Below are 27,866 nucleotides of genomic sequence, written 5' to 3' on the forward strand. Positions count from 1 at the left end.
AAGTGTGCTCTCCGACCCAGCAGCAGCAGCCGTTGCCTTGGAAACTTCAGCTAGAAGTGGAATTCTTGCAGATTCAGAAATGCTGGATGGTGGAGGGGGAGTAATCTGTGTTTTAAGGAGCTCTCCAGGCGACTCTTTTTTTATGTATTGAAGTATAGTTGGTTTATAATATTACATTCGCTTCAGGTGTGCAACAGTGATTCAATATTTTTATAGATTATACTCCATTTAAATTTATTACAAAATAATGGCTATGTTTCCCTGTGCTGTACAGAATATCCTTGCTGCTCATCTATTCTATACATAGTTTGTATCTCTTAATACCGTACCCCTATCTTGCCCCTCTCCCCACTGGTAACCACTAGTTTGTTCTCTATATCTGTGAGTCTGTTTCTGTTCTGTTATGTACATTCATGTCTTTTATTTTTCAGATTCCACATATATGTGATAACATACAGTATCTGTCTTTCCCTGTCTGGCTTATTTCACTAAGCATAATACTCTCTAGGTCCATCCACATTGTTGCAAGTGGCAGGATTTCATTCTTTCTTACGGCTGAGTAATATTCCATTATGTACATATACCATATCTTCTTTATTTATTCACCTGTTGATGGTTACTTAGGTTGCTTCCATATCTTGGCAATTGTAAATAATTCTGCTCTGAATATTGGGGTGCATGTATCTCTTCAAATTAGTGTTTTCCTTTTCTTCGGATAAATACCCAGGAGTGGAATTGCCGGATCTTTGCACCAGTTTACGTCCCCACCAGCAGTGTTAGAGTTCCCTTTCCTCCATATCCTCACCAACATTTGTTATTTGTGGTCCTTTTGATGTAAGAAAATAAACTCCAAATGGATTAAAGACCTAAATGCAAGATCTGAAACCATAAAGCTCCTAGAAGAGAACGTATGCAGAACACTCTTTGACATAAATCACAGCAATATTTTTTTCGATCCACCTCCTAAAGCAAAGGAAATAAAAGCAAAAATAAACAAGTGGGACCTAATTAAGGTTAAAAGCTTTTGCACAGAAGCTTTCAACAAATGAAAAGGCAGCCTACTGAATGGGAGAAAATGTTTGCAAATGATATGACCGATAAGGGGTTAATATCCAAAATATACAAACAGCTCATACAACTCAACACACACACAAAAAAAAACGATTAAAAAACAGACAGAAGACCTGAATAGACAGTTCCCCAAAGAAGACATACAGATGGCCAACAGGCACGTGAAAAGATGCTCGACATCACTAATCATCAGAGATGCAAATCAAAACCCACAATGAGATACCGCCGCACTCCTGCCAGAATGGCCGCCATCAGAAAGACCTCCAGGTGATTCTGATACACTTTCAGTTAGAGAATCACTGGGTTTTGCCCATCTCTTGTGCTTGCAGAGACCTTTACCGTCTGTCCGTGCCATTTCATATTCATTCTTATAACGGCTCTGCTCATAGAGACAGAGATAAGGTAGACGTATAGACAGAGACAGAGCAGACGGTCAGAAAAGATGATGTCGAGCAGAGGGAGGCTCAGAGGGGTCATGTGACCTGCCTGAGGTCACAGGTCACACAGCTGAGCCAGGACTGCCAAGTTCCTCTTTCCCCATCATTCCATCCTCCTTCAGAAAGGATGAGGTGATGTGAAAGGAGGAGAAGCCAATGGTCTCTCCTCTGCAGCGTGTAGACTTTTTCCTTGAAGTTCAGGCTTCCATCCCACGTAGAGTGCAACAAAATGGCACCACGAGCCTGAGGTTGCAGGGTCACCCTGACCGCGATGACCCGCTGCGCCCCGTGCCCGCGTCCTTCTCCGAGTAGACCAGCACTCCGCTCCCCTCCTGTTCCCATCCCCCGACTGCTGAGCCTGATGGCCAGTCCCACCCGGGGGCAGGCAGACAGCAAACTCGAAGGCTTCAATAATCCTTGCCAACTCAGTTCAACTACTACTTGGCTTAGTTTTTTATTTTTTAATTATCCATTTTCCTGTTAACTTATGCCCTTTCCTCGAGGGACACACAGTCACAGATTCCAGCATCTTCTATAAATCAGTGAGCTTTGGTGTTGGAAAGCCTTACATGACACTGACTTTGGCCAGAGTTGGAAGATGTCTTGAAGATCATCTGGGTCTGACTCTTTATGGAGATACAGAAACGGAGAGTTGCTTTGTTCAATAAAATGTTGGCACTTAATGGGCTTCCCTGGTGGCGCAGCGGTTGAGAGTCCGCCTGCCGATGCAGGGGACGCGGGTTCGCGCCCCGGTCCGGGAAGATCCCACATGCCGCGGAGCGGCTGGGCCCGTGAGCCATGGCCGCTGAGCCTGCGCGTCCGGAGCCTGTGCTCCGCAACGGGAGAGGCCGCAACAGTGAGAGGCCCGCGTACCGCGAAAATAAATAAATAAATTAAATAAGTAAAATGTTGGTATTTAAGAATAACAATATGTTCAACCAGTCTTCTTATCGAGAATTTTTTTTAGTTTAACACAGTGTCATGATCTGCTTTCAAAATTACCAAGTTTTAGTGATGACTTGAACAGACATAAAGCGTAAGAATGAAATCACAGTATTGTCCGTATTTCAAAGTAGCAGAAAGGTTCCTCTGGGAACGTTTAATGACCAGGTTCCAAAGTTAAGCTCTTTTTCTTCTGAAATCGGAACAAACTTGAGTATTATATAATTCCTAAGCGTGCTACCAGCTCCATGAAACCTTCCCCAATAACTTCTTTGAACTCCAGGACTTTTTCTGGACCTCTCGTTAAAACCACAGCATCCGGCTCACAGTACCTCTTGGTGAATATTTAATAATGATGATAATGAAATAAGACTTAACATTTATCGAGCACTTATTACCCACAAGGCACTTTTCTAAGCCCCCTGTATGGGTCGACTCTTTGAATCTACCGCAATCTTATCTTCTCCACTTTACAGATGAAGAAACTGTGCCAGAGAGAAAGTTAGGTAACTTGCGTAAGGTCATACAGCTCGCTTGAACCAGACTTCAAATACAGGTGTTTTACTGCAAACTTGTGCATTTATGAGGTTTGATCTCAGTACTTAACGAATGAGCGAGGAATGGGTGGATGGGTAGGTGGTGGGTGGATGGATCGTTGAAGGAGTGGATGGTTGGACGGAGGGATGGATGGAAGGATGAAAGTAGAGAATAAATAATTGGCGTCTACATTCCTGAGCGTCCAGCACTAAGTGCACGGATACAGGCTGGGCACCCAGAGCGGCAGCGTCATCCTGCGTGAGGGCAAGAGGGTGCTACAGTTGGACTTACAACTGGTTAGGAAGCCCTGGCAGTGACAGGACGGCCCCAGTTGAACCTTCCTACCATCCTCCCTCACTGCTGTCGCGCAGACTGGAGCATAAGGGGGTCCCCTAATCTGAGCGCTGAAGTCAAGCTGACGTCCCGGGTGTGATTGTCCATGGGATCTGAGCTGCCCATGGCGCGTGATACCTTGGACTGGGATCGGAAATCCAGCCAAGGGTGGAGACCAACTCTCCAGGAGCAGGAAGGTCATCTGGGGGCTGATGACCCTATCTCTCAACTGGCGGGGTTTTTTTTTAAGATTTTTTTTTTTTTGACGTGGACCATTTTTAAAGTCTTTATTGCATTTGTTACAGTATCGCTTCTGTTTTGCTCTTTGGCCACGAGGTATGTGGCATCTTAGCTCCCTGACGAGGGATCGAACCTGCACCCACTGTATTGGAAGGCGAAGTCTTAACCCCTGGACCACCAGGGAAGTCCCTCTCAATTGGCTTTTAAGAAAGCAATTTTCAGCATCCAATTAAGTCGTAATGGGCTGTTAGGATCACTAATTGTTGTGTGTTTAATAAGAGAAACTCACTCTCAAGTAGTTAAGGTAAATCGCTTGGTGAACGCTGATAGGTACACTACACAGGCAAGCTGGATTTCTAGGTACGTGTATATGAAACCCATCACTGAGGACCCGACATAAATACAGATCGTTTTCCCAGTAATTACTTCTGACTGTGCTGTCAGACCCCATCTACCCCTGATCTTTCCTCTTCATCAGCAGGTTACCTGAGTGCTAGATCACCCCGATTCTGACACCCTTTGGATACTTCTGGTTACTGCAGAAAGACAGACCCACGCTGGTCAGCTGCCTGGCATTGAGCCTCAGCTGTGTGACCTTGGGCGCTTCCCTTCATGTTCTCTAAAATGGGGATAATCGTAGCACCTAAGCTCCTTCTTCCGTGATTACAGCACAGACGGGGGGAGGCAACACGTGGAGGGTCCTTAGGGCAGGACTGGCATCAAGGAAGTGATGCTTTTATTAGGACTGAGGCAGTCTCATTATTTGTTCTACAACTTGGTCCTGTTTGTTTTTAAATGTTAATGTCATATGTGACTCAAGGGCTTTCTCCCCCACTGCCCTAGCCCTGACTTCTGCTCTGGCCAAGTGAGGAATGGATGATGGATGGATATGTGGATGGATGGATGGAGAAATGGATGAATGGGTAGGTGGAGGGAGGGATGGATGGATGGATATGTGGATGGATGGATGGATGGATGGAGAGATGGATGGATGGATGGATGGATGGATATGTGGATGGATGGGTGGATGGATGGATGGAGAGATGGATGAATGGGTAGGTGGAGGGAGAGATGGAGGGATGGATATGTGGATGGATGGGTGGATGGATGGATGGAGAGATGGATGAATGGGTAGGTGGAGGGAGAGATGGAGGGATGGATATGTGGATGGATGGATGGGTAGGTGGATGAATAGGTAGGTGGAGGGAGGGGTGGGTGGAGGGATGGACGGATGAATGTAATACTTGATTCAAAGTCTTTCTCCCTCTATGTCCCCCTCTGGCTGCCTCAGCCCCGACTTCTGCCAGGGGAGCAGCTGAGTGAGGAGAGTTAAAGAGTCAGTTTCTCTCATGCCCCACCCTCTTTGCGCTGGGTGCTCAGTGTGGGTGGGGAGGAGGGAGGCAGAAGAGACGGCTCCTCACCCGACTGTCCAGGGTGAGGGAGCCGTCTCTTCCCTGGTCTGGGTGGCTGCTGTGGCTGGCCTGGCTGTGGGCAAGTGTGAATTCCATGGATTCTTCCCCCACCCCCACCCCCACCTCCAGGCTCCCATCCAGGCATCTCCCCTGGGAAAGGAGGCCCTAGTGAGACTCCACATTCCATCACCCCTCGTTCCCAGGCTGTACCCCCCCTGCCCCTGCTTCAGGGTCCTCAGGAAGCCTCAGCACCCATCTCATCCATCCTCTGAACCCCCTCGGGCCCCCGGGTTCAGGCATGCTGCCCCATCTGCCCACTTGGGGTACCGAGGCAGGCTGTACCCGACAGCCCCCAGCACAGCATTAGGCGGGGGCAGAGCAATACCCAAGTGGAGAATGAACTGCCCCTCTGCCCTTTCGGAGCACGTGGGAGTTTGGGGTGCCAGGGCTCCTGGCCTCAGGGAGGGGAGGTGCCCCCGTGCATGGTGCTGAGAGGGGACGTGGCTTCTCCGGATGCACATGGAGCTCCTGGAGGGACAAGCCCACCCGCTTCCCAGCTGCCCATGCTTGGCAGTGGGCGGGGTGCGGGGGTGGGGTGGAGGGTGGTATCAGTCTGTCCCTGAGCACCCCCTCCCTACGGTGGCCCAGCATCCCGGGGTCCTCTGAGCTCAGAGAACACAGCTTTTTCCTTCTCAGTCACTGCCAGTGCAGGCCCGAGGCCCCTAACGCCATCCTGTTACATTCAGAGGAGCCATTGTCTGGACACTCCTCTGGGGTAGAATCTCCCACTGCCCTGCTGACCGCCTAGAAGGTTCCAGGAGTGCCATCTGGAGTTATGCTGGGAAGAGCTCTTCAGAGCACCGGAGTGGGAAGGACTCAACAGCCTCTCTGGGCAGGTGGAGCTGGGGATTCCCAGGGGAGGGCTTCCGGAGCTGCCCCCGGCTGTTCAGAGTTCTGTCCACACCTGCCTTTAATCCTGTGTGTACTTTCTGTCCTGGTGTGGCCACTCAGAAAGCAGCCTCTGTGCAGGCTTGGTGAGGGGCTTTGAGGTTGTAACAGGAAGGGAAGAATGGCTGCGGACCTTGACCACACAGAGACTCCTGACCGGCGAAGGGCAGGGTCAGAGATGGATGGTGGTGTCGAGGGGAGGGGCGGGGTGGCCTGCACTGGACAGAGACAAGCCCGTGTCCGCAGCCCCGGGCGTCGGCCCCTCCTGCCACCTGGCTGGGTGGACACCTGCCCCGGGGAAGGCTGACCACTGGCTGACAAGGCACCTGACAGATGCCCCCTTTCTGAACAACAAGCCTTAGTCGGGGGAGACCAGAGAGAAGGCTCAGGAGACCCTCTGCCACCCCGGCTCCTGAACGTGTGTGGACCTCGCCCTTCTTGATGCCCGGTGATCCTGCTTCTCCTGGAATTCCAGAAGGATCTATTTCTATTTTAAATTCGCCTTGGCCCCCGCTCCACTGAATGGGTTTTTCACCCCTCCAGTGAGACACGCCCTCTGTATGCTTCCGCAGCCTGGATCTCTCTTCTGCCACGTGGAACACAAGGTGGGAACCTTCTCTCTGAGCCCCCCACCAGCATCCCTTCCACCGGAAGCCTTTCTTGGATATTTGGGGAGTTTGGGGAGCAGGGTCAACGCTTTTCGTCTCTATCCTGAGAGTTCAGCACGGGACCCACTACAAGCTGCTTGCTGGATGACGGGGTGAACAGAGGCAAGAAAGAGACCCAGGGAAGGGAGGCCGCTCCTTTAGTCACAGCCTGCGGCTTGTTCTGGGGGCTGAGACATGGGGACTGGATAGAGAGCCGCTGGAGGCCTTCTGCTGCCGGGTGGCTTCATCGCCGGAGAGCCAGCCTGGGTTCACGGTGCTGGCGGTGACGATGTCAAGACAGCAAGGGCTACCAGCTCCGGGAAGGTGCACGGGGCTCCTCCTTAAGAAAATAAAGCCTTACAAAACCTGCCAGCTGCATGGCAGGGGACCTTCTGACTTCGGCCCCTGGTAGAAAGGGGCTTTTCGGTGACTGAGAAAATGACGGAGGGAGTGGCTAATACATCCCCGGGAGGAGACCTGTTCTAAAGCCGGGTATTTGGAAAAGATTATCCAAGTCTAAATCCCAATGCAAAATTCTGTCCCAAATACACTGACAAGAAAAAAGTTTTTATTTATTTTTATCTATTTATCCAGAAGCCCTGAGATTGGGTCCCAGACCTCTTCTGCATTAAAGAATCATCTTTAAGTACAAACTAGATTAAAGAAAAGTGGAATTTACTGGCTTCGCAAACCATGAGTCCGTGATCGAATCCAGGCTTGGTTGGTTAAAGCCGTGCTGCGAGGAATCAGAATCTCTTTCTCCTTTTCCCTTTCTTTTTCTTTCTCTGTCTCTCTCCCTCCCTCTCTTTCTCCCCTCCCCACTCCTGGGGGTTCTCCTGCAACGGCTTAGTTCTCATGCAGGTTCCCCATTGTGTAAGCTTGAGAGTTGCCAGCAGCTTCAGACTTCTGTCTAAGCAGGTAGCTCCCTCACAGGAGCTGCTACCCAACAGCCAGCATCTTGGAGTTGAGCCTCACTGGCCTGGCTTGGGTGACATCCCCCTGGGACTGGTCAGCCAGGCTCTGGACACATGCCTGCACCTGCATGAGAGGGTGGTTATAGACCTCATCCAAACCAACACCAAAGGAAGATCCAGAAGGGAGAAAGAGAGCTGAACCATAAAGGTATCACTCCTGACATGCTGTGCCCCGGATCCTGGCGCCCTCGACCTGCCAGGGCCACGTCCTAGGGCGCTGGGAAGTGGCTCTCTGAGGGGCACCTGAGACTCAGGTGCAGCTGGGCCCGCGGCCTGGGTGTGCTGCTGGCTGCTGTGAAAGGGGGCTGCTCTGGACACCCCAAGGGCTTGTTGGGGCAGTTCTTGGTATTTTGTGTATATTCTCTTCCAAATGAACCTTGAATCTTCTCGTCAAATTCCACTCCGATCTCATTGGGGTGCGATTAGGGTTGCACTGAATTTCTAGGTGAACGGGGGAGAACTGACATTCTATATATTGTTTCTCATCCTTAAGCATGTTATTTTCTCCCTTTATCTGAGTCTTCTTTAGCAAGTCAGTAGAGGTTTATGGTTTTCTTAATGTTAAGTCTTGTACATTTCTTGTTAGTTTACTTTTCTTCTCTAGGTATTTTATAGCATTTGTTGCCTTTTCCCAATTTTATTTTCTAATTGGTTATCGTAGATTGCGTCATGTATAGGTATTTTGGCTCCCAAGTGATAAAGAAAAACTCAATTCAAACATTTATAACAAAAAAGGAGTGTGTGATTTATTATCTTATTAAAATGAAAAATCGAGGTCTGGCTAGCTTCAGGTCTCAAAGGATGAAAGCCCAGTTTATTCCTTCTCCCCCAACGTGCACGCTTCACATATACATCAGTTAAAACGTGGTGAGCATCAAAGATGAGTGAATGAACAAAAGGTGGTCCAGCCACACAATGGGATATCATTCAGCAATAAAAAGGCATGAATTACTGACACACGCTCCAACACGAATGTACCTTGAAAACACACAAAAGACCACGCATTGTGTGTTTCCGTTTTTATGAAATGTCCTGAATAAGGAAATCCACAGGGACAGAAGGTAGATGAGTGGCTGCCAGGGGCTGGGGGAGGGGAGGAAGGGGAAGGACTGCTAAGGGATACAGGGTTTCCTTTAGGGCTGATGAAAATGCTCTAAACTTAGATTGCAGTGATGGTTGCACGAGTCTGAAAATTTACTAAAAACATTGAATTACCTACTGTAAGTGGATGAATTTTTATGCTATGTGGATTATACGTCAAAGATTTTTTCAAAGTGTGAGCAAAACGTAGACATTCTCAGATAGGCATGAGTCTACCACCAGCATACCCTCGCTAAGAGGACTTCCAAAGGAACAAACAAAGTCAAATTAAAACCCAAGACAGAAATAAAATACAGGAGGAGAGACTGGAGCACAGGTGTTCTACAATCTCTCCATAGGTAGCGGTAGGAAAGAATTCATCCCCAACTTGTAAGTTTAGCAAGCCTGTAAAGATTTTATGGTAACCACAAAAGAAAAGAAAAAACATACATACTCCCACGTCAGTTGGGGAATGAAGAAAATTAAGTCAGTTCAATAGAACTGTAAATGTGAAAAGTGTAAAAAGAAAAGAAAAGCATCCAAAAAACAGTATAAAAATAAACATATCCAGCCCCACGAGTAACGTAAGTGGATTGATTTACGTCGTCAACGGCAGCTGTCGCTCTACAAGGGCAAAGTTGAGTAGTTGTGACAGACACCGTGTAGTGAAAATATTTACTATCTGGCCCTTTGCAGAAAGTTTCCTAGAATAGTTTGACTCTTTAAGCTATGTGCATATATAACTTTATACAAATAGAAAGTAAACCTCTTGAGCTGTAGATTTCCATTTTTACTTTAAAAGATTCAACACAGATTTTTAAGATAGAGCATCTTAAAGTCTCCTATGTATAATTCATTGCTTTTAACCATCACATAGAATTAGAGGATTTGTATGGACCGAGCGTTATGTATTGATTCCCCTTGTCTGTCCCCATGTCCACCTGCAGTGCTCAAGGCTCCTTTGTCACGAGCAACACTGCAGGGAGTCTGGCAGGAATGTCCCCTCACGGGGGGGGGGGGGGGGGGGGGGGGGGGGGGGGGGGGAGGGGGGGGGGCGGGGTGAAGCTTATGCGAAGATCATGGCTGTGCCTGGGCTCCAGGGTGCCCCTCCCCACGAGCTTCCTCTGTACGTGGTACCTGGCTACTTAGCAGGTGTGAAGCACTATCTCACTCCCATCTTTGTTTTTCTTAGCTTGTAGAATTTCTTTTTTTTTTTTTTTTTTTTTTTTTTTTTTTGCGGTACGCGGGCCTCTCACTGTTGTGGCCTCTCCCGTTGCGGAGCACAGTCTCCGGACGCGCAGGCTCAGCGGCCATGGCTCACGGACCCAGCCGCTCTGCGGCACGTGGGATCTTCCCGGACCGGGGCACGAACCCGTGTCCCCTGCATCGGCAGGCGGACTCTCAACCACTGCGCCACCAGGGAAGCCCTGTAGAATTTCTAATTCCACCAAATCCAAAGAAATCCATCAGTGAGTTGGAGCATTGATCCATAATTTTATCATCTACTTGGATTGTTCTCTGCTGGGCATCGCCAGTCACTGTAGTTTGCCCACTTTCTATAAGTTTTCTTTATTTTTTGTCCATTTCTTTCATTCACTCATTCATTTGTTCAACAGATACGTGTTGAACAACCACGGTGGACCAACGTGCCGGGATTCAGCTGTGAGCAAACACACACAGGACCTGCTTTCGAGGGCCTGGCATCCCAGCTGGAGGGCAGACGATTCACAGAAGCAAAGGAAAACTCTGCAGAGAGATCAGAGCCGTGAAAAGCACACAGAGCAGGACACAGACAGAGTGGTGTGGGCGGGACTGTAGGTCCGGGAAGTCTCTCTGCTAAAGAGAGTTTCCCCAAAGACCTGAACACAGTGAGGGAGTGAGTCATGCAAGGAGCTCTCTGGGGCCACTGTGTCTGGGCAGCAGAAGCCCTGTGGTGGGAGTGGGTCTGAGCAGAGCAGCCCGCAGGCAGGTGTGACCAGAGTGGGTGAGTGACAGGAAGCATCGGGGGGGGGGACGTCACAGAGTTGGCAGCAGGGCGGGTCACACAGGCAGAGACTCAGGTAAAGCCTGTACATTTCCTTCTGGGATGAGAGCCCATTGGGAGTTTTCAAAATTTTTACTATGGTAAAATATACATAACGTAAAATTGACCATTTTTAAGTGGATAGCTCAGTGGCATTAGGTACATTCATAGTGTTGTACGACCATCACCACCGTCCATCTCCAGAGCTTTTTTTCTCATCTTGCAAAACTGAAATTCAGTTCCCCATTAAACAAATCTCCCCGTCCGCTCCCCCAGCCCCTGGCCCCCACCACCCTACTGTCTGTCTCTATGAATATGGCTCCTCTAGGGACCTCCTACGAGTGGAATCAGACAGCATTCGTCCTTTTTGTGACTTTTTTTCACTCAGCCTCACGTCCTCAGGGTTTATCCATGTTGCAGCGTTTGTCAGGATTTCCTTCCTTTTTATGGCTGAATAATACCCATTTATGGATGGACCACATTTTGTGTAACTACGCATTTATCAATGCACACGGGGAGTGTTTCCACCTTTTGGCTGTTGGGAATAATGTTGCTATGAATATTGCTGTACACATATGGTTTAGGTCCCTACTTTCAATTCTTTGGGGTATATATTCAGAAGTGGAATTGCTGGATCACATGGTAATTCTACGTTAAGATTTTGGAGGAACCTCTAAACTGTTCTCCATAGTAGCTGTACCATTTTACGTTCCCACCAGCAATGCACACGGTTCTAATTTTCCACATCCTCGACAACATTTGTTGTCTGTTTTCCTGATTATAACCACCCAGCTGGCCGCGAAGCGGTGGCTCATTGCGCTTGCACGGAGGGTTCTACGCAGAGGGATGCTGTGACCTCATCTGTGTGTTTCAAAGATCACTCTGGCTGTTGGGCAGAAGCAGGAACTTCAGGCAGGAGGCTGCTGGAAATTCCAGGAGAGAGGGGACAGTGACAAAGCCTCAGGGAGAGGAGGAGCACAGTGAGAAATGATTGGATTCTGTATAGCGTTTGGAGGTAGAATCATTAAGATTTGCTATACTTTATGTGGGCCACGAAAGAGAAAAGACAAGAATTACTTTAAAGATTCTGAGTGGCGCCATTCCTTACTTGGACAGAACTGAAGGGTTTGACTGGGGCACGCTAATTCTGACGGAGTTCTCAGCACTTTCTAGGCACTATACCCTTTGCCTGATGTACTCGGAAGCTAAATGCACCTAAAAAGGTGAGGAGATTCATGACTTATATTTTCACTTTCCTTTGTAATTTCATGTTACGTGAGTCCCACTTATTGCTACTTTCCCCCGGGTTTCCCTTAAGTTAGTTAAAACAATTGTTGAAAGTTGAACGCAGATAGTACAAAATTCAGAATATTATAAAGGGGAATTCGTTTAGATTCCATCGTCCACTTACAAGTCATTAAAAGCGTTACTTAAAGGTTTACTGCCATAAAGGTATCCTGATCTATTCGTTCAACTACCATCATTCAAAGTGAAATCTGTCATCAAGACGGGGGATGTCTGGGTGGTCTTCAGCCTACAGATCAGGGTACAGGAACGCCCTGTCAGAGGCAGCGTGCCGGGTGAATAGCTAACGGAAAGGTAACGGCAAGCAACTTTCGCTCCTATTTCCAAATTTATGGAAAGAATGATACTTGTTTTCAGGTCAGGAAAAAAACAGGAACATCTGATAACTGAAACAAACAAACCACCGTTCGCAATGGCATTCCACCAAGAGGGAGATGATTTTCACAGGTAGCAGAGGCTGCTAAAACGGTCCCCTTCCAGGGCCTGCGTTACCTGGGCAGGTGCAGGGCTTAGGGCAGGCTGCGTGGCCATTATTTCATGCTGAGGACAGTAAACAGAATCTCACAGGTTCAGGCTGGGTCTGGATGGCACAGTGGCCTGTTATCCTCACACCACAAGCATGCACATCGAAGCTTATCCTTTCCCAGCAATACCCGGAGTTCAATCATGTCCATATCATCCACAGATTCACTTTCTTCCTCATTCTCGCCTCTAACCCCACTCCACCCCCCATGTTGAGATCCTCTGAGAATTTTTGGTTCCACATTGCTTTGCTTTTTAAAAATTCCGTATAAACAATTATTTAGATGTAACTCCCACTTTAGTCTTCCTTAATCCCCACTGTTCCTTTCTTAGCTTGTTTCTTTATTCGTCTCATAGATAATCTTTGATTTTTTTTTTAGAGAGAGAGGGCAGGTGGGTGGTAAATTTTCTGAGTCTTTGCCGGTGGCCAAATGACTTTCTTCCCAACATTCCAACCCCAGTCGGGGGAGGTATGAGATTTCCAGTTCAAGAGCATCCTTTCTCGCCTCCTCGTGGTTTTGTCCTCTTATCTTGTAGCAGCAGCTTTGCAGGTAAGAATTCTGATGTAGATCAAAGCCTCTTTATTTTAGAGTAAGGTTGAAAGATTTAGCAAATAAGAACACATGCCATCTTTGGGACGTGCTTATAACATAAAGTTATTTGTTGCATTTCTGAAATTCAAGTTCCTTGGGCAGCCTGGATTTTTCGGTAACCTTACTTTATAGTTTACCTGGTTTCTGTTGTTTTCTCCTACTGCCTCTAGAATTTGCTCTTACTTTCGACACTGTGGGATTTCCCCAGGCAGCGTCTGCCGAGGGGATGCCCCGTTGCGCTGTTGGGCCCTCCGCGGTCCTTCACATGGTGAACTTGGGCCTCCAGGGTGGGAACTCCTTCTTAGATGCTCGTGCTTTCTCCCCTTATTCTCTGCTCTCACCCTCCTCTGGTGTCCCAACTAGGAGTTCTCTACAGATTTAAACTCCCCGTCCCTGTTGAAATGACCTCGCTCAAACTCATAAATGTCTCTCAGCTTCAGCTCCGGCATCACGAAGTCGGCTTGAATAGGCCAATCTCACGGCAACGTGATGAGGAATAAATCCGTGAAGGACGTAATGCCCCCTGCATGAATGTGCCCTAACTGTGGGCTCGTGAACCAGAGCATCTGCGCTGTTTATCCCACGGTGGAGGCCAGGTCCGTGGCAGGGTGGTACTTCCCAGCCCCCGTGGTGGTTTGGGGGCCACGTGACTTGTTCTGGACAATTACTTGAGCAGATGTGCCATGTGTCCCTTTGCTGCCAGTGAAAGGCCCTCCAGGGCACCCTTATGTGCACCCACAATGCGTGACAATGTTCTAGATGGTGTCAGCTCTGTCGGCCAGATTCTGGCGTGAGGGTAAAGCAGGACAGAGCCCCTGTGACCTTCAATGGACATGTAGCACGGGTGAGACATATGCTTTTGTTTTATGACACTGAGACTTGGGGAATGTTTGTTACTGAAGCATAGCTTAGCCACGCCGAAATAATACACAGGGGTCGCCGGAAATTCCCTCCCCTCGTGACTGTGCTTTGACATAGCGAGTGCCTTGCGAGCATTTCCCAAGATGCTGTCTGTCCTTTCTTGACCCTTCTTGTCGAAGTCTGGTGGGGGGAGGGCCACCTTCATGTCTGAGCTGGTTCTGAGCTCTGGTCAGTTCAGCCAAGCTGAGGCTCAGCCTGGAGCTGGTGCTCATGAGACAGGCGATGGGGTCCGGACAGTCACAATCAGAGGGTTATCCTCCTGACGATGGAGGAACCGACGTCCGTATACACTCCTCGCTGGTGACCCACACGTCCTTGAAGGTGGAGAGAGAGCACAGGTTGGAGCCACCTACCCGTGAGCCATATAGGGAATATGGCTAAATACAGGGCCGGCACGCTGGAGGTCTCAAACAGGATCTGCGGGAAAGCGCGGAACACTCAGGGGGCGGGTTTCCCTTAATTCCATGAGCACATGAGGCCGACTGGCCCGAAGCACTGGGCTCCCCCTGAGGGATCCAGACAACAGGGTCAGGAATGCCAGCCCTGCCCTGACGAGCTCTGCAACACTGTTTCCCTGTCTGTAAAATGGGCTCGCATTCTTCCCAGGTAGTAACGGGACATCACCTTATGGACCGTCTCAGGACTGATCACAGGGCATCACGTCATCTTATGAACCACCGTTTTTTCACAGTGGGGATGCGGCTGAATTCCCAGTGCCTCTGTGAAGCCGTTACCGGTCCCTCCACCGAGTACATCCTTCTTTCTGTTCTCCGAGGGCAGGCAGATGTTACAGAAATTCTCACACTTGGGAGATTTGTTTTATTAAAATGGAACAGTGAAAGCTAACAGTCATTGTGTGTTAACTGCGTGCCAGACACTTAGTCCAGACATGGCTTGGTCAAGAAATCTCTCCTGGGTGCTGACTGTATACAAGGTGGAAGGAGTGAACAGGGTAGGCACAGCCTTGCGTTTACAGCCCGTGGTGATCCCCCGGGGGTATGTGATATTGGAGCCCCCCCTTGTCCACAGGAGGGACCAGTGGACAAGACTGCGAGGAAGCAGGTGGCAAAAGTGGGATGTGAACACGGATGCTGAACGCGACAGGGCACTGCCTCTGTGAACCTGGCTGGGTGAACAAATGATTCTCCTGCAAGATGGTGACACGGGTCCATAGGACTACAGGTTCTTTTGATGGCAGAACCCAACACGGTGTCACTCAGACAGATGGAAGGCAGATTTTGTTACGTACAGCTCCAAAGCAGGGACAGTTGCCAGGCTGGGCCACGGGGGTGCGGCACCCAAGGACGGGGTTACAGTGAGCTGGAGCTGCGGGGGTCAGCTCACGGGTGGCCAGCGGGGCGCTCTGCTAGGTTGCACGGGTTTCTTGGATTGGCTCGTTTGAATAATTTCATGGCCCCTGTGCAGGGGCAGTGACATTAGGGACTCGGGGCAGTCCCTAATGGTCTGGTACCCGGTTCTGAAGTGATTAGGGCAGGTGCATCGTGGCCCTGGGGTGTGTGACAGGACCTTAAGGGGAGCGGTTGAGGTGCAGACTTAACCAGCTGCCTAAGAGGGAAATTAACCGGCCTCTCGCAGAGATCTCTTAACCGGGTCAAGACCGCACTTTTTTTTTTGATTGGGGTACAGTTTTTTACAATGTTGTGTTAGTGTCTACTGTACAGTGAAGTGGAGTTCCCTGTGCTATACAGCAGTTTCTCATTAGTTACCTATTTTATACGTATTAGTTAGCGTATATATGTCAGTCCCAATCTCCCAATTCATACCACCACCCCCCTTTCCCTCCTTAGTGTCTACACATTTGTTCTCTATGTCTGTGTCTCTATTTCTGCCTTGCAAGCAGGTTCATCTGTACCATTTTTCTAGACTCCACACATATGTGTTAATATACAATATTTGTTTTTCTCGTTCTGACTTACTTCACTCTGCATGACAGCCTCTAGGTCCATCCACATCTCTACTAAAACACAGTATTACACGCGGCCAAGATACGCCACCAAGCTCAGTACTCACCAAGCATGCTGCCCACTCAGTGCGTTATTGCAGAGCAGGGTCTGGGGGGGTTGAGGATTTACCCAAGAGAAGTGAAAACACGTGTCCGTACAAAGACTAGCCTGTAAGTCTGTGCTGTTCCTGGGTGCCCCCCACATTGGAACCTGGTGGATCCTGGAATTTAAATCCTGGAATTTGGATCCTGATGGAGGAGGGAGGGCATCTTTTATGCTCCAACTAGAGACCGCTCCCCCTAAAAACACAAAGACATAAACCAACCTCCGCTCCCCCTGGCCTGGCATGAGGCCAGAGGTCACAGAGCTTGGAAGGGTCTTCAGGGTTCCTGCGGTCAAACTCCCACTTTATAGATGAGAAAACTGAGGCCAGGGGACAAGAACCAGCATTTACTGAGTGCTCGATCGGCGCTAAGCACTGGGACAAGCGCTTTACAGCGTTAACTCATTTCATTTCAACAGCGACCCCAGGGCCGATACCGTTAGCAACCTTCTGAGGAGGAAACCAGGACACTGAGAGGGCCAGTCAGCCGCCTGAGGTCACACACGTTGGTGCAGTCAGAGGTCTTAAGGCCAGGCTGGGCCCTTCCTTGTACGCTGGGCTGCTCCCCCGTTGGCTTCTCTTCTGGGACACGGCCCCCAGAAATCCTCTTCAGATACAGATTCATTCCAGGAGAAAAATCAACCCTGCACTTCTCAGCCTGTCCCAGTCTCGGGGAGGAGCCCTGGACATGGGCTGCTGGACAGAGGGACGTAGGCAGGGAAGCGACCCTGCTGGGAGGGGCCTGCATGATGGGGAGCTCGTGGTGGCGCCCACAGATGCGGGGAAGCCCATTTGTCCACAGTGAGGTGGCATTCCTTGTGCCCCGGTGCGGTGCGGACCCCCATCGCCTGCTGTTTCAGAAGCCTGTGGGAGCTTCCGCCCTTTGGCACCTCTCTCTGTCCTGGGCTGTAGTCACAGACTCCCCCCGAGGTGACCCACCGGGATCTGCCCATGGAGGTGCAGAAGGAGAGCCGGGGGACGCTGGAGAGGGTGCTGGAGACCTGAGGGCCCCTCTCCCTACCTGCTGAGCCTTCCCAATGCAGGTATCCCCCTGCTGCTCCTTCAGCCCTGGGAGTGGAGGCGAGGGGACGGCTCCCTGTCACCACCCGGGGGCTCTGCAACCCTCTCGTGCTGCTTTTCTAAGACTCATACTCACCTTGGTACGCAATCTCTTTAATAAACCCTCACCAACATTACCTGACGTGAGTGTGCTTTGGTTTCCTGCTGGGATCCTGATACGATTAGAGGGTAAATTTGGAGACAGTCAGGACAGAAAGGCAGGCAGTGGGCTCGGGAAGGGTGGGGAAGTGCCCAAGACAGGCTGTGTGGCCAGCAGTGCAGTTTGTGTGAGGGTGCCTTAATGTGTCTACTTGCCTGGGCCACGGAAGGGCCAGACATCGGGTCAAACATGACTCTGGGTCTGTCTGTGAGATTGACATTTCGGCCCATAGATTGAGTGAAGCAGGTTGCCCTCCCCAAAGCGGGTGGGCCTCATCTAATCAGTTGAAGTTCTGGCTAGAACAAAAGGCATGACCTTCCCCTGAATAAGAGGGAATATCCTCCTGTCTGGGGACCTTTGAACTGGGACGTCGGTTTTTCCTGCTTTTGGACTGGAACGTATACCATCCGCTCTCCTGGGGTCCACCCTGCCGACTACAGACCCTGGGATTTGCTGGCCTCCATAATCACATGAGCCAATTCCTTATAATAAACCTCCTTCTATATGTGTATCTCCTACGGGTGCTGTTATTCTGGGGGATCCCGAATAAGACAGTCTGGAGTGGCACATTCCCTCGGGTGAGGGACTGTTCTGTCTCTGTCTTCTCTCTCCAGCTCACAGGAGCCCCAGTGGGCAACTGGCATTCTCGGAGCTGGTATCTGATGCGGCAAGGCTGCAGGCCTGTGCCAGGTCCACATGGCGCCCGGCGGGGCCCACTTCCGTGACCGGCCTGCCCACATGCAGGGGAGATTCACCGGCTCCCCTGAGTGCCGTGTTACACGAGGTGGCATAAGGTAACGCATCCTGAGCCATGCTGCACGGTGCTCTGCTTCTGGGCCATGGCACGAGCCTCCTCTGTGTGCAGGTGGTGCATGGGCCACTGGGCATGCCCGCTGGGTCACCGCTCACGGCAGGAGGCACCGCTGGGCTCCAGGGAGTCGGGGCCAGGTGGTGGGACCTGGCTGCTTGCTTAATTGGCTCACCTCAGTCCTCAATAAGGCAGCCCCTGTGGTCCCCACCTCACCTGGACCCCGCTCCAGCCTGAGGGGTACTCTGCCACCTGTACTGGGGGTGCACCCCCCTTTCCCCAGCAGCCCTGATGGGCTCCACCACCCAGTTCAATCTGGGGCAATCCGACCAGCACACACCACCAACTCCTTGGGGTGCGGGGGTGTCAGGCCCTGCGTGAGGCCCAGAGATGGAGGAGGTCTGGGAGCTTTTAAGTCAGGGTTAGACCTGCAGGCAGGACACACCAGGCATCAGTGTTGGGAATGGGGCTGTGCACTCAGACCCCAGGGTCTGGGCGAGTCCACAGGCCACTCGCTGGGTGACCTCAGCCAAGTTACTTCCACTCCCGGAAGCCTCAATTTCCTCATCTGTGCAAAGGGGTTAATAATCGCCCCGCCCATAGAGTAGCCATAGGTCTAGATGAAATAATTCAGATTAAACACCTCGCCCGTACCAGACTGCTTGGCGAGCTCTCCAGAGGCAGCCGTCACTCTTGCCGCTAATGTCAAAGAGGATGGGTCTCAGCTGGTATCTCAGTCTCTCCGCAGGGAGCCCGAGGCTGGGGGGAGGCCCGAGCCGCCCGCCACGCAGCCTTCTCCCTGACCCCCTTGCCCACCACCTGGCCTCTTACCTGCAACCCTTTCTCTTTGCTGGACGTCGGGTTCAAGGGCGGCTCTGTCAGCATGAGAGGATGCTGCTCTGGGGCAACGTGCAGCACCTGGTAGAAGGAGTAGTGCCAGGTCTGAGGAGAGCGAGGGGCATGTGTTAGGAGGATTGAAATGGAAGTCGTCTGCTCAGGCTTCAGAGGCGATATTAGGCCTCGAACCGATTCGTGACCTTGCCTGGACTACGTGCCTGCTTGTGAGCTGCCGCCAGCAAGTCTGGCGGCACTTCAGGTAAAGAAGGGAGGGGCTCCCCTGGTGGCGCGGTGGCTAAGAATCCACCTGCCAAGGCAGGGGACATGGGTTCAAGCCCTGGTCTGGGAAGATCCCACATGCCACAGAGCAACTAAGCCCGTGCGCCACAACTACTGAGCCCATGTGCTGCAACTACTGAAGCCCACACGCCTAGAGCCTGTGCTCTGCAACAAGAGAAGCCACTGCAATGAGAAGCCCGTGCACTGCAACGAAGACCCAACGCAGCCAAAAATAAATAAATAAATAAAATTAATTTTTAAAACTTAAAAAGAAAAAGAAGGGAGTGGATCATGGAATTTCTTGAGCCTCATGGACCTGGTCATTTCCTGGGGGTCTAGAAATCCGCATGATACACAAAATGAGATAAACAGCCCTGCTGAAGAAACCGAGAGCTGCATATTTGCATGCAAATTGATGATATCAGTTAGCGGCCTGGTATTATAAGCGATAGTCCCCTAAACTGCAATTTGAAGTCTCACCCGTGGGGTGGACGCACCGCCCGGGACCTTTCCCAGCTGGGACTCCAGATCGCCGTTTTCAGGACTTCCCAGCGCTGAGTCTGGGTGTAGGTGTCGGCCCAATCTGGCGATGTACGTGCTTTTACTTTTCTATCCCTTTTCATTTCTATTTCTTCCTTTCTAATGATTTTCTATTAAAGTTAAATTGAAATTGTCTATTTGTGTGACGAGTGGTGTCTTTTTGCTAACAAACCCTTCGAACCTAAAACAAAAGTAAAACTTTCGGCGAAACAGCACGTCAGGACATAAAATTTACCGCTGTCAGATTTTTTTCAACTGTACAGTTCAGTGGCGTTAAGTATGTCCACATTGTTGTTCAACCGTCACCACCATCCATCTCCAGAGACTTCCCATCTTCCCAGACGGACACTCCGTCCCCATTAAACACTAATTCTCCAACCCGCTCCCAGCCGCTGGCCCCCACTAGCCCACTTTCTGTCTCTAAGAATTTGATGCCCCTAGGTCCTCACGTAAGGTGGAATGATACATTGTTTGTCCCTTTGTGACTGCCCTGTTTCACTTAGCACCATGTCCTCAGGGTTCGTCCACATTGTAGCCTATGTCAGAATCTCCTTCCCTTTTAAGACAATGATATTCCATTTTATGGACGGGCAACGTTGCGCCCATCCAGTCATCTGTGGAAGGACACTTGGGTCACTTTACCTTTTAGCTCTTGTGAATCGTGTTGCTATGAACGTGAGTGTACAAACATCTCTTCCTGTCCTTGCGTCCAGTTCTTTGGGGATTCACTCAGAAGGAGGATTGCTGGACCATACAGCGATTCTAGCTTAATTTTTGAGGACCCACCATACTGTTCTCCATAGAGGCCTCACCGTTTTACATTCCCACCAGCAGTGTTTCAGAGGCTCAGTTTTCTAATCCCTCCTTCTCACCAACATTTGTTATTTTCTTGGGGTGGGGCGTGGGCGTTGTTTGTTGGTTGGTTTTCTAAGTAACAGCCATCCTAATAGGTGTGGAGTGGATTTAGGATTTTTTATCCATCGTCAGCTTTAATCCTCACAACAGCGCTATGTGATAGGAAAAGTTATACCCCTTTCTTACAGATTAGGAAACTGAGGACCAGAGAGCCAAGTTACTGGTCCAAAATGACGCAGATCATAAATGGTGGAGGCAAAATTCAGGCCCAGGTCTCTGACTCTAGAATCGATGAGGTTACTACCGTTGTGTTGTGTCTCCAGGGACCCAGAGCCAGGAAGTGCCGGGAGAGCCCTGGATGCTGGCGGTACATCCCTTCCTAGGTGCCAGGCAGCGGGGCTGCCATTCGGCATCGATGGGGGCCCTGGGAGCGGGTCCCACCCAACAGAAGCTGCAGCCTACCTTTTCCATGTTGTCCCAGTTGGTGATGGCTGCCCGAGAGATGGGATATTTCAGGTTGAGTTTCCCTCGATTTTTCTGAACTTCATTTCCGATGAACCAGTCTTCTTCTTCCATTCCCACCAACAGCTTCTGAAAGACAGAGGCCAGGCCAGATCTGCCCTCAGGAGCAACTCGCCTCACTGGGCTCTCGCGTGTCAGTGCACAGTGAACGGCGGGGAACACCGACGTGCCACTGGGGATGGCTCTGGGTCACAGCACCACCATCGATGGCCTTCTCAGACCCATGCACTGTGTCAGAATGCCACTAAGGGGTTTCAGCAAATGACCTGCAGGGAAGAAGTGTACCCGAGGAACCCCTGCTGGGACACGCTGTTGCCCACTTTGTAGGTGAGGACACTAAGGCCACAAAGAGAGAGGCGGGGGAGGAAAGAACCATGGGGTGAGGGACACACTGGCTTCTACATTTGCTTTGGAAAATGAGTGGGGGAAAGCGTGCGATTTAAGTTAATTTCTGTTATTTTTTAGGAAGATAAATCTATCCACTTTCATGCGGATTAAACCATTCGTTCTATCATTCGGAAACGATCTGAGAGTCGGCTGTGTGTTAATCTGGGTCCACCAAGAACCAGACACCAAGAGATGAAAGGTACGAGGATTTTATTAGGGAGCACGCCAGACAAGGCGAGAAGAGACACTGGGCCGTTGTGCAGGTTTGAGGCTGGGTGCAGGACGGAGGGCTGGGTGGGTGCTCTGGAGCACCGCGCCTGCGGCAGTGAAGAAGCAGCAGGGTCATCCTGGTTCGACATGGACGGTGCTCAGGTCTGCCGACCGCTCTGGTTACAGTGGGCTGGGTGACTCCGAGCTGAGCCTCGTCCCGCCTCTCCGTGGCTGCAGGTCCCCCACGAGGGGTCTCACTCCCAACCTGCTGCTACACCGAAGTGCCCAGGAGGAATCATGGCGCTTGGATGGAAATGAGTCCACGCAGAGCATCCTGTTACGCGCCGACCCCTCTTGGAGACAGACACTTCCTTCCTGCTACCCAGGGGCTTGCCCGAAGTCTGGGAGGATGCAGGCGAGATGTCGCACGCAAAACAAAGACAGACAGCCCAGTCGGCTGCGGTCCTGATAGACGGTTTGCTGCCAGATCATTCGTCTTGGTCACACGTTGCTATTTCGGTGAGGAACTTGGGGGTTCTTTGCTGTGATCTTATGCTTCCCCAGGTACGTAACCTACTTTATATACACTCCGTTTCCTATTGTACCTCTTTGTAGCGATAACAAGTCTTTTTTCCTCCCCCGTGGCTGTGGAATATTTTCCATGGGGCAACGTTAAGTTGTTATTTGGAATTTTTTGGTTTTTTTTTTTTTTTTTTTTTACTTTTTGTAGTATTTAGTTTGTTTTTTTTTTTTTTACATTATTTTTTAATATTCCAAACCATAATGGAAAAGAATGCAACTTTAAGTTTTGACCTTGCAGGACAAATTATTATACGTGTCGGGGCAAGAGATGCCACACCAGGGATTTCAAACAGAGGGATTGAATACAGGGAGGTGGTCACACAGCATTGGGGGTTCGAAAGCACAAACAGGGCAGAGAGTAGAACCACCCGACACTGCTTGGCTGCAGGAAGAACCGGGCAGTGGGTTTGCAGAACAAGGGCTCAGAGGAGGCCCCACAGGGCTGGGAGGGGTTCTGCTCTGCCATTCTTTCATGGCCACTGGGCGCTGTGTGGATGGGGCCGGAGGATGCGGGAAATCGCTGTTGCTGGCGGGAGGCTGAACGGGAAGACTGTCCCCTCCCGCCGCCTTCTATCTGCAGAACCTCTCAGGGAGCAGTAGCTAGAGGAGCCCCAGCCCCGGCATGGGCACCACAGAGCAGAGCAGAGGCAGAAACCAGCTGCAGTGTGTTGACTGGTGGCCCCCACGATAGGTCCATGGGCCGCCCCCAGAACGTATGTTGGTGTGACCTTATTTGGAAATAGGGTCTTTGCAGATGTGATTCATTTAGGGATCTGGAGATGAGATCATGCTGGATTTAGGGTGGGCCTGAGATCCAATGACAAGTGTCCTTATGAGAGAGAAGGGAGGGGAGATTTGGGACAGAGAAGGGAATAGGGGAGAGAGAAGCCCCATGACGATGGAGACAGACCAGGCCCACGAATGCCTGCGCCCACCAGAAGCTGGTAGAGGCCAGGGAAGATCCTTCCCTGGACCCTCGGAGAGTGTGGCCCTGAAACCCCGCAGATGAAGAAGGTCGCCTGTCATACCAGTAAACAAAGGGTGTCACGGCCATCAAGCCATCAGTCACTGCAGCCGCCCGACTGTGCACCCTGAGGGTGGCAAGGAGCAGGACCCTGGCCCGAGATAGCTGAGGTGCACATCAAAGGAATGATTCCAGTGAGCCTGGACGCTTGCATCTTCCCATACCTAGAAAAGCGCTCAATTCGTTAATTTGAGATATGCGTTTTTCCTTAATTAGCAATAATCTTTTGACATACCGACGACCTGGTTTTTGTTGCGAAACCCCTATATATCCTGGCTTCTCCCCTGCCTCTTCAGAGCAGTTCTTCAGAGCTGTCTGAGAGCCTGTCTTCCGGGCTCGAGTCCTCAGCAAGTCTGCCAAGTAAAACATAATTCTCAGCTTTTAGCCTGTGCGGGGTTTTTTTGTTTGTTTGTTTGTTTTTTTCAGTTGACGACACCTTGATTCTGGACTTGGGGCTCCAGAACCGGGAGAGTCTAAATGTCTGTTGTTTCACCACCAGGACAGCAGCCCTTGGTCACGGCCGCCCCAGGGCACTAACCCAGCAGCAGTTACAACAGGGGAAGTATAAGCCCCCCACTGCCTGCCCCCTGCCCCCCAATTTATTCTCACTCCCCCTCTCCAAACTACTGAGTAGTTAAACCCCTAAAAGTGGGGTGGGAGTGGTGGGAAGTAAATGCATTCTGTCCTGTTGGTGGGGAATTATTCAGAGAGAATTCGGTTTCTGAGAGAGCAGATAGCAGACGAGGCTCAGAGACCATGAAACTTTGGGAGGAAGGATTGCGGGGCGGCCCCAGACTGGGTTCCTGCTTCTGCAGATGCAGTGGGGGATGTGCAGGGGCTTTCAGAACGTTCCGCTCCCCCTGCTGCAGTGGCTGGCAGCTGTCCGGGTGGATAAAGCTCAGTCTATAGCTGTGCGTCGGGAGGGGCTTGGTGGGGTGTCGAGGCCCCTCTCTCATTCAGCTAAGCCATGGTCAGTAGATGAAGGAAGGTTCTCCAGGCCTTTTCTTATCTCCAGCATTCATGCTGCTCCAGACTCCAGAGCCTACGGGACTGGAAGCCAGCGGCCACCGCTAGCAACAAAAGCTTCATCTGGGGAGTTTGGGCGGCCCTTCTGGGAAGTCTAACGGCTCAGTCTCCAAGGAAATTAACACACCCAACTGGTTCTCCTGGGTGTGTCTTGACTCATCCCCAGCCAAACACTGGTCTAAGTGTTGCTGAGAAATTGACATCAGTCAACCTTGAGTAAAGGGGACCGCCCTCCACCATGTGGGTGGGCCTCATCCAATCAACTGAAGGCTTTTAGAGAAAGGACGGAGGTCCCTCCGGTCCCCCAAGAGGAAGGAATTCTGCTCCCGGTCAGCCGTGGGACTCAAGACGGCAGCACCACCTCCTCCTCCTCCTCCTCCCGGGGTCTCCAGACTGCCGGCCCACACTGAGGATTTTGCGGTACGCGGGCCTCTCACTGCTAGTGGCCTCTCCCGTTGCGGAGCACAGGCTCCGGACGCGCAGGCTCAGCGGCCATGGCTCACGGGCCCAGCCGCTCCGCGGCATGTGGGATCTTCCCGGACCGGGGCACGAACCCGCGTCCACTGCATCGGCAGGCGGACGCTGAACAACTGCGCCACCAGGGAAGCCCCTGTATTTACTTGATTACAGGAAATAGGCTTCATTCGGCCTCCATGACCTTCCCTGAATTCCAACAAGCAGGTTCAACCAGCTGTTAATTAGGGAAGGGCGTGGATGCAGAGACTAGGGAGAAGCAGTTAGGAGAAACAATAGCGCAGCCTGGGGGCAGGGTCCTGGTTCCCCATCAAGGGATGCACACAACAATATCTTTGAGCTGTTCTGCAGATACTGAAGCCTCCTCCAGGTGGGAGAAGTTAACAGTCTGCTGCCCACAAGCACACAGACCCCAGACCAGCTGGAACCAGAAGGTGGAGGATGCCGACTCCCGACTACCTCACCACCAACCAATCAGAAGAACGTCCGTGGGCTGACCACGCCCTCTTTGAACCATCGCGACCCCCTCCAGGGTGGGCCACACAGCCTCGAGGGCATTAGCCCGCTGTGGCCTCCTTTGCCTGGACGAGCAATAAAATGAATCTTTTCTACTTCACCCCAAGCTGTCTCTGAGAATCAATTCAGTGTCAGGGTACAGAGGCCGGATTAGGCTTCAATTTCTCGAGGTCACTGTAGTCGGCTGAGTGGTGTCCCCGGAAGATATGTCCACTAGGAACCCGTGAGTGTGACCTTATTTGGAAAAAGGCTCTTTTCAGATGTAATTAAGGTAAGGATCTCAAGATGAGATCACCCCGATTTCCCAGGAGGTCATGGTTAGAAACTTCCTACTGGCCAGAAACTGTGTTAATCATACATTCACCATCTTGTTTAACCTTCAGGCCAAATGTATGTATGTATATACTTTTGTTAACCCTGTTACGTGACAGAGAAATCTGTCACCACACATGCCGTGTGGTCCCACTTAGGTGAGGTCCTTAGAGGAGTTCGATCCATAGAGACAGAAAGTAGGTGGTGGGACCAGGGCTGGGGAAGGGAGATGGGGAGCGTTTCATGGGGACAGAGTGTCCATTTGGGAAGATGAAAATTTTCTGGAGGTGGGTGGGGGTGACGGTTGCACAACGAGGTGAATGTACCTAATGCCATTGAATTGTATGCTTAAAAAAATTTCAAGTGGTAACTTTCATGTTATATATATTTTTTATCACAATAAAAAACCCTGAATTTCTAAATTCTCTTGAAGAACAGGAAAATCTGGCAATACTGGGCCTGCTTTCTTGCATGTCACTAGGCAGCAAAGATGCCCCTTCAGGCAGAGCGTTGGCCTCAGTCCCCACCCATCCCTATTGTCCTCCTGTCGTGGAGGCTGAGTGTCAGTTTGTCACCTAGTACCAGTGGACTGATGTTCACCCTAAAGGTGGAGAACTCCTTCTACTCTCGGAAGTGGGAAAATCAAACAGTAAATAGATGGGCATGATTTATTTTTGACAACTGTCTGCTCTTCTATCATATGTAATTGGCCTGTTCTTTCTAAGTCTGTGGTTCTCAAAGTGTGGCCCCGGGCCAGCAGCCTCTGCATCCCCTGAGAAGTGGTGGGAAGTACAAACCCTGACCCTCTCCCCTAGACCCGCTGAAGCAGAAGCTCTGGGTGGGCCTGGCCCCCTGCCTTTTGCCAAGCCAAGCGCCCCCTGAGTCTGGTGCACGTTTACCACAGCCACCCTGCTCTACGGACTTGACGTGGCCAGCCTGTGTGGGGGAGGAGCCGCGGCCCCCAGGGAGGACACCCGGCACTCCCATCCTGACAGAGTTTCCCGAGGATGGTTGGGAACACAGCCAGGGGCGCTTCTGTCCCCGCAAAGCCCACCTTGCTGACGCCCAAGCCGCTGTTGCCCAAGCTGCTGTCGCCCAAGCCGCTGTCGCAGATGAGGGGCACATTCATTGTGCGCCATGTGACCTAGATGTGGCTGCAGGGAGAGACAGAAGATGCGGTTATTCTGCCATTTGCAAGGCTCTCACCTGCGGGGTAGGTGAGGTGCCAGGTACGATCTTGGCTCCGCGCACCCAGAGCTGGGCACGCCTGGGGGGCGAGCCACCATCTGGCTGCTCTGGGCAGTTCGCTGGAGCGGCCAGGCTCTCAGATGACCACCTGCATGTGGCTGCATTGGGCTAAGGCTTTTTCTCCTACCTGGTGTGGCCCGTGACTTGCTTCACTGGGGTCCCCTGAAGCAGCCCCTGCACCATTCACCCAGCCAGGGGCTTTGGGCAGGGGGACCCTGGCAGGCACCGTGGTCTTGGTGGTCTGCCTGCTGGTGTCATGGCCAGGCCCCCAAGCTCAGCACCCATACTGCCTCTCCTGGGAGACCTCTCCTGCCTCCCGGCCCAGGGTCGAAATGAATCCCCCCCTCCACTTGGCTTCTAGACAACTTCTTCCACATTTTTACAAGTTTGGAAAACATGAGAAAGTATAAAGAAGGAAATCCCTATCTCCCAGAGTCCTACCGCCGCCCTGTTCTATTTTGATATTTGTTTCAACTTTGCTTGTATACATGATTTAGAAAAATTAATTACCCTCAAAATAAATGAATCCATTTTCCCTTTTGAGTATTGCATTTTAACTAAACCTTTACTGCAACAAATGTTTTTTTCATTTTGAAAGTGATTTTAATTCTTTTCCAGATAAAGACAACATGTTCACTAGAGAAAACTATGGGGGGAAATAAAAGTCTTCCCAAATCCTACTAGTCATAGACAACCTTTGTCAACAGTGGGCATCTACCCTTTCGACTCCTACATATAGCATAGGGGTCACTGGGGTCATTTTCTGTCTGGTGCCTTGTCAACAGCCATGTGCGGTACGATTCCCGGGGGCAGTGGTACGTGGTCTAGCTGTATGTTTATTGTATGCACGCATTGCATATGAAATAATATCATATATATTTATGCACCTAAATGTCTGCAGCGCTGTTTACAATAGCCAAGACGTGGAAGCAACTTAAATGTCCATCAACAGATGAATGGATAAAGAAGATGTGA

The 27,866-nt window shown here is 50.8% G+C and overlaps 1 protein-coding gene across 1 annotated transcript; it reads right to left on the reverse strand.

Annotated features, from left to right (window-relative positions):
- Positions 1-13,423: 13,423 nt before the first annotated feature.
- LOC136127067 (uncharacterized) lies at positions 13,424-26,772 on the reverse strand. The gene is made up of 5 exons (XM_065882482.1): positions 26,698-26,772; positions 21,053-21,181; positions 18,911-19,021; positions 14,339-14,402; positions 13,424-13,524 (listed from the first exon to the last, which is right to left on the reverse strand). Exons 1-5 carry the CDS (start codon positions 26,770-26,772, stop codon positions 13,424-13,426), a joined length of 480 nt encoding a protein of 159 aa, XP_065738554.1.
- Positions 26,773-27,866: the final 1,094 nt, after the last annotated feature.

This window comes from Phocoena phocoena, chromosome 8 (assembly GCF_963924675.1).
Source record: "Phocoena phocoena chromosome 8, mPhoPho1.1, whole genome shotgun sequence".
In the NCBI taxonomy this organism is placed as follows: Eukaryota; Metazoa; Chordata; class Mammalia; order Artiodactyla; family Phocoenidae; genus Phocoena; species Phocoena phocoena.

Excerpts from the sequence above, each read along its gene's own strand:
- LOC136127067 (XM_065882482.1), bottom strand. The coding sequence starts at position 26,772 with ATGAATGTGCCCCTCATCTGCGACAGCGGCTTGGGCGACAGCAGCTTG. Across the intron at positions 21,182-26,697 it reads GCGGCTTGGGCGTCAGCAAG|AAGCTGTTGGTGGGAATGGA; the intron begins GTGGGCTTTGCG and ends TCTGTCTTTCAG. Across the intron at positions 14,403-18,910 it reads GCAAAGAGAAAGGGTTGCAG|ATCCTGTTTGAGACCTCCAG; the intron begins GTAAGAGGCCAG and ends GCTTTCCCGCAG.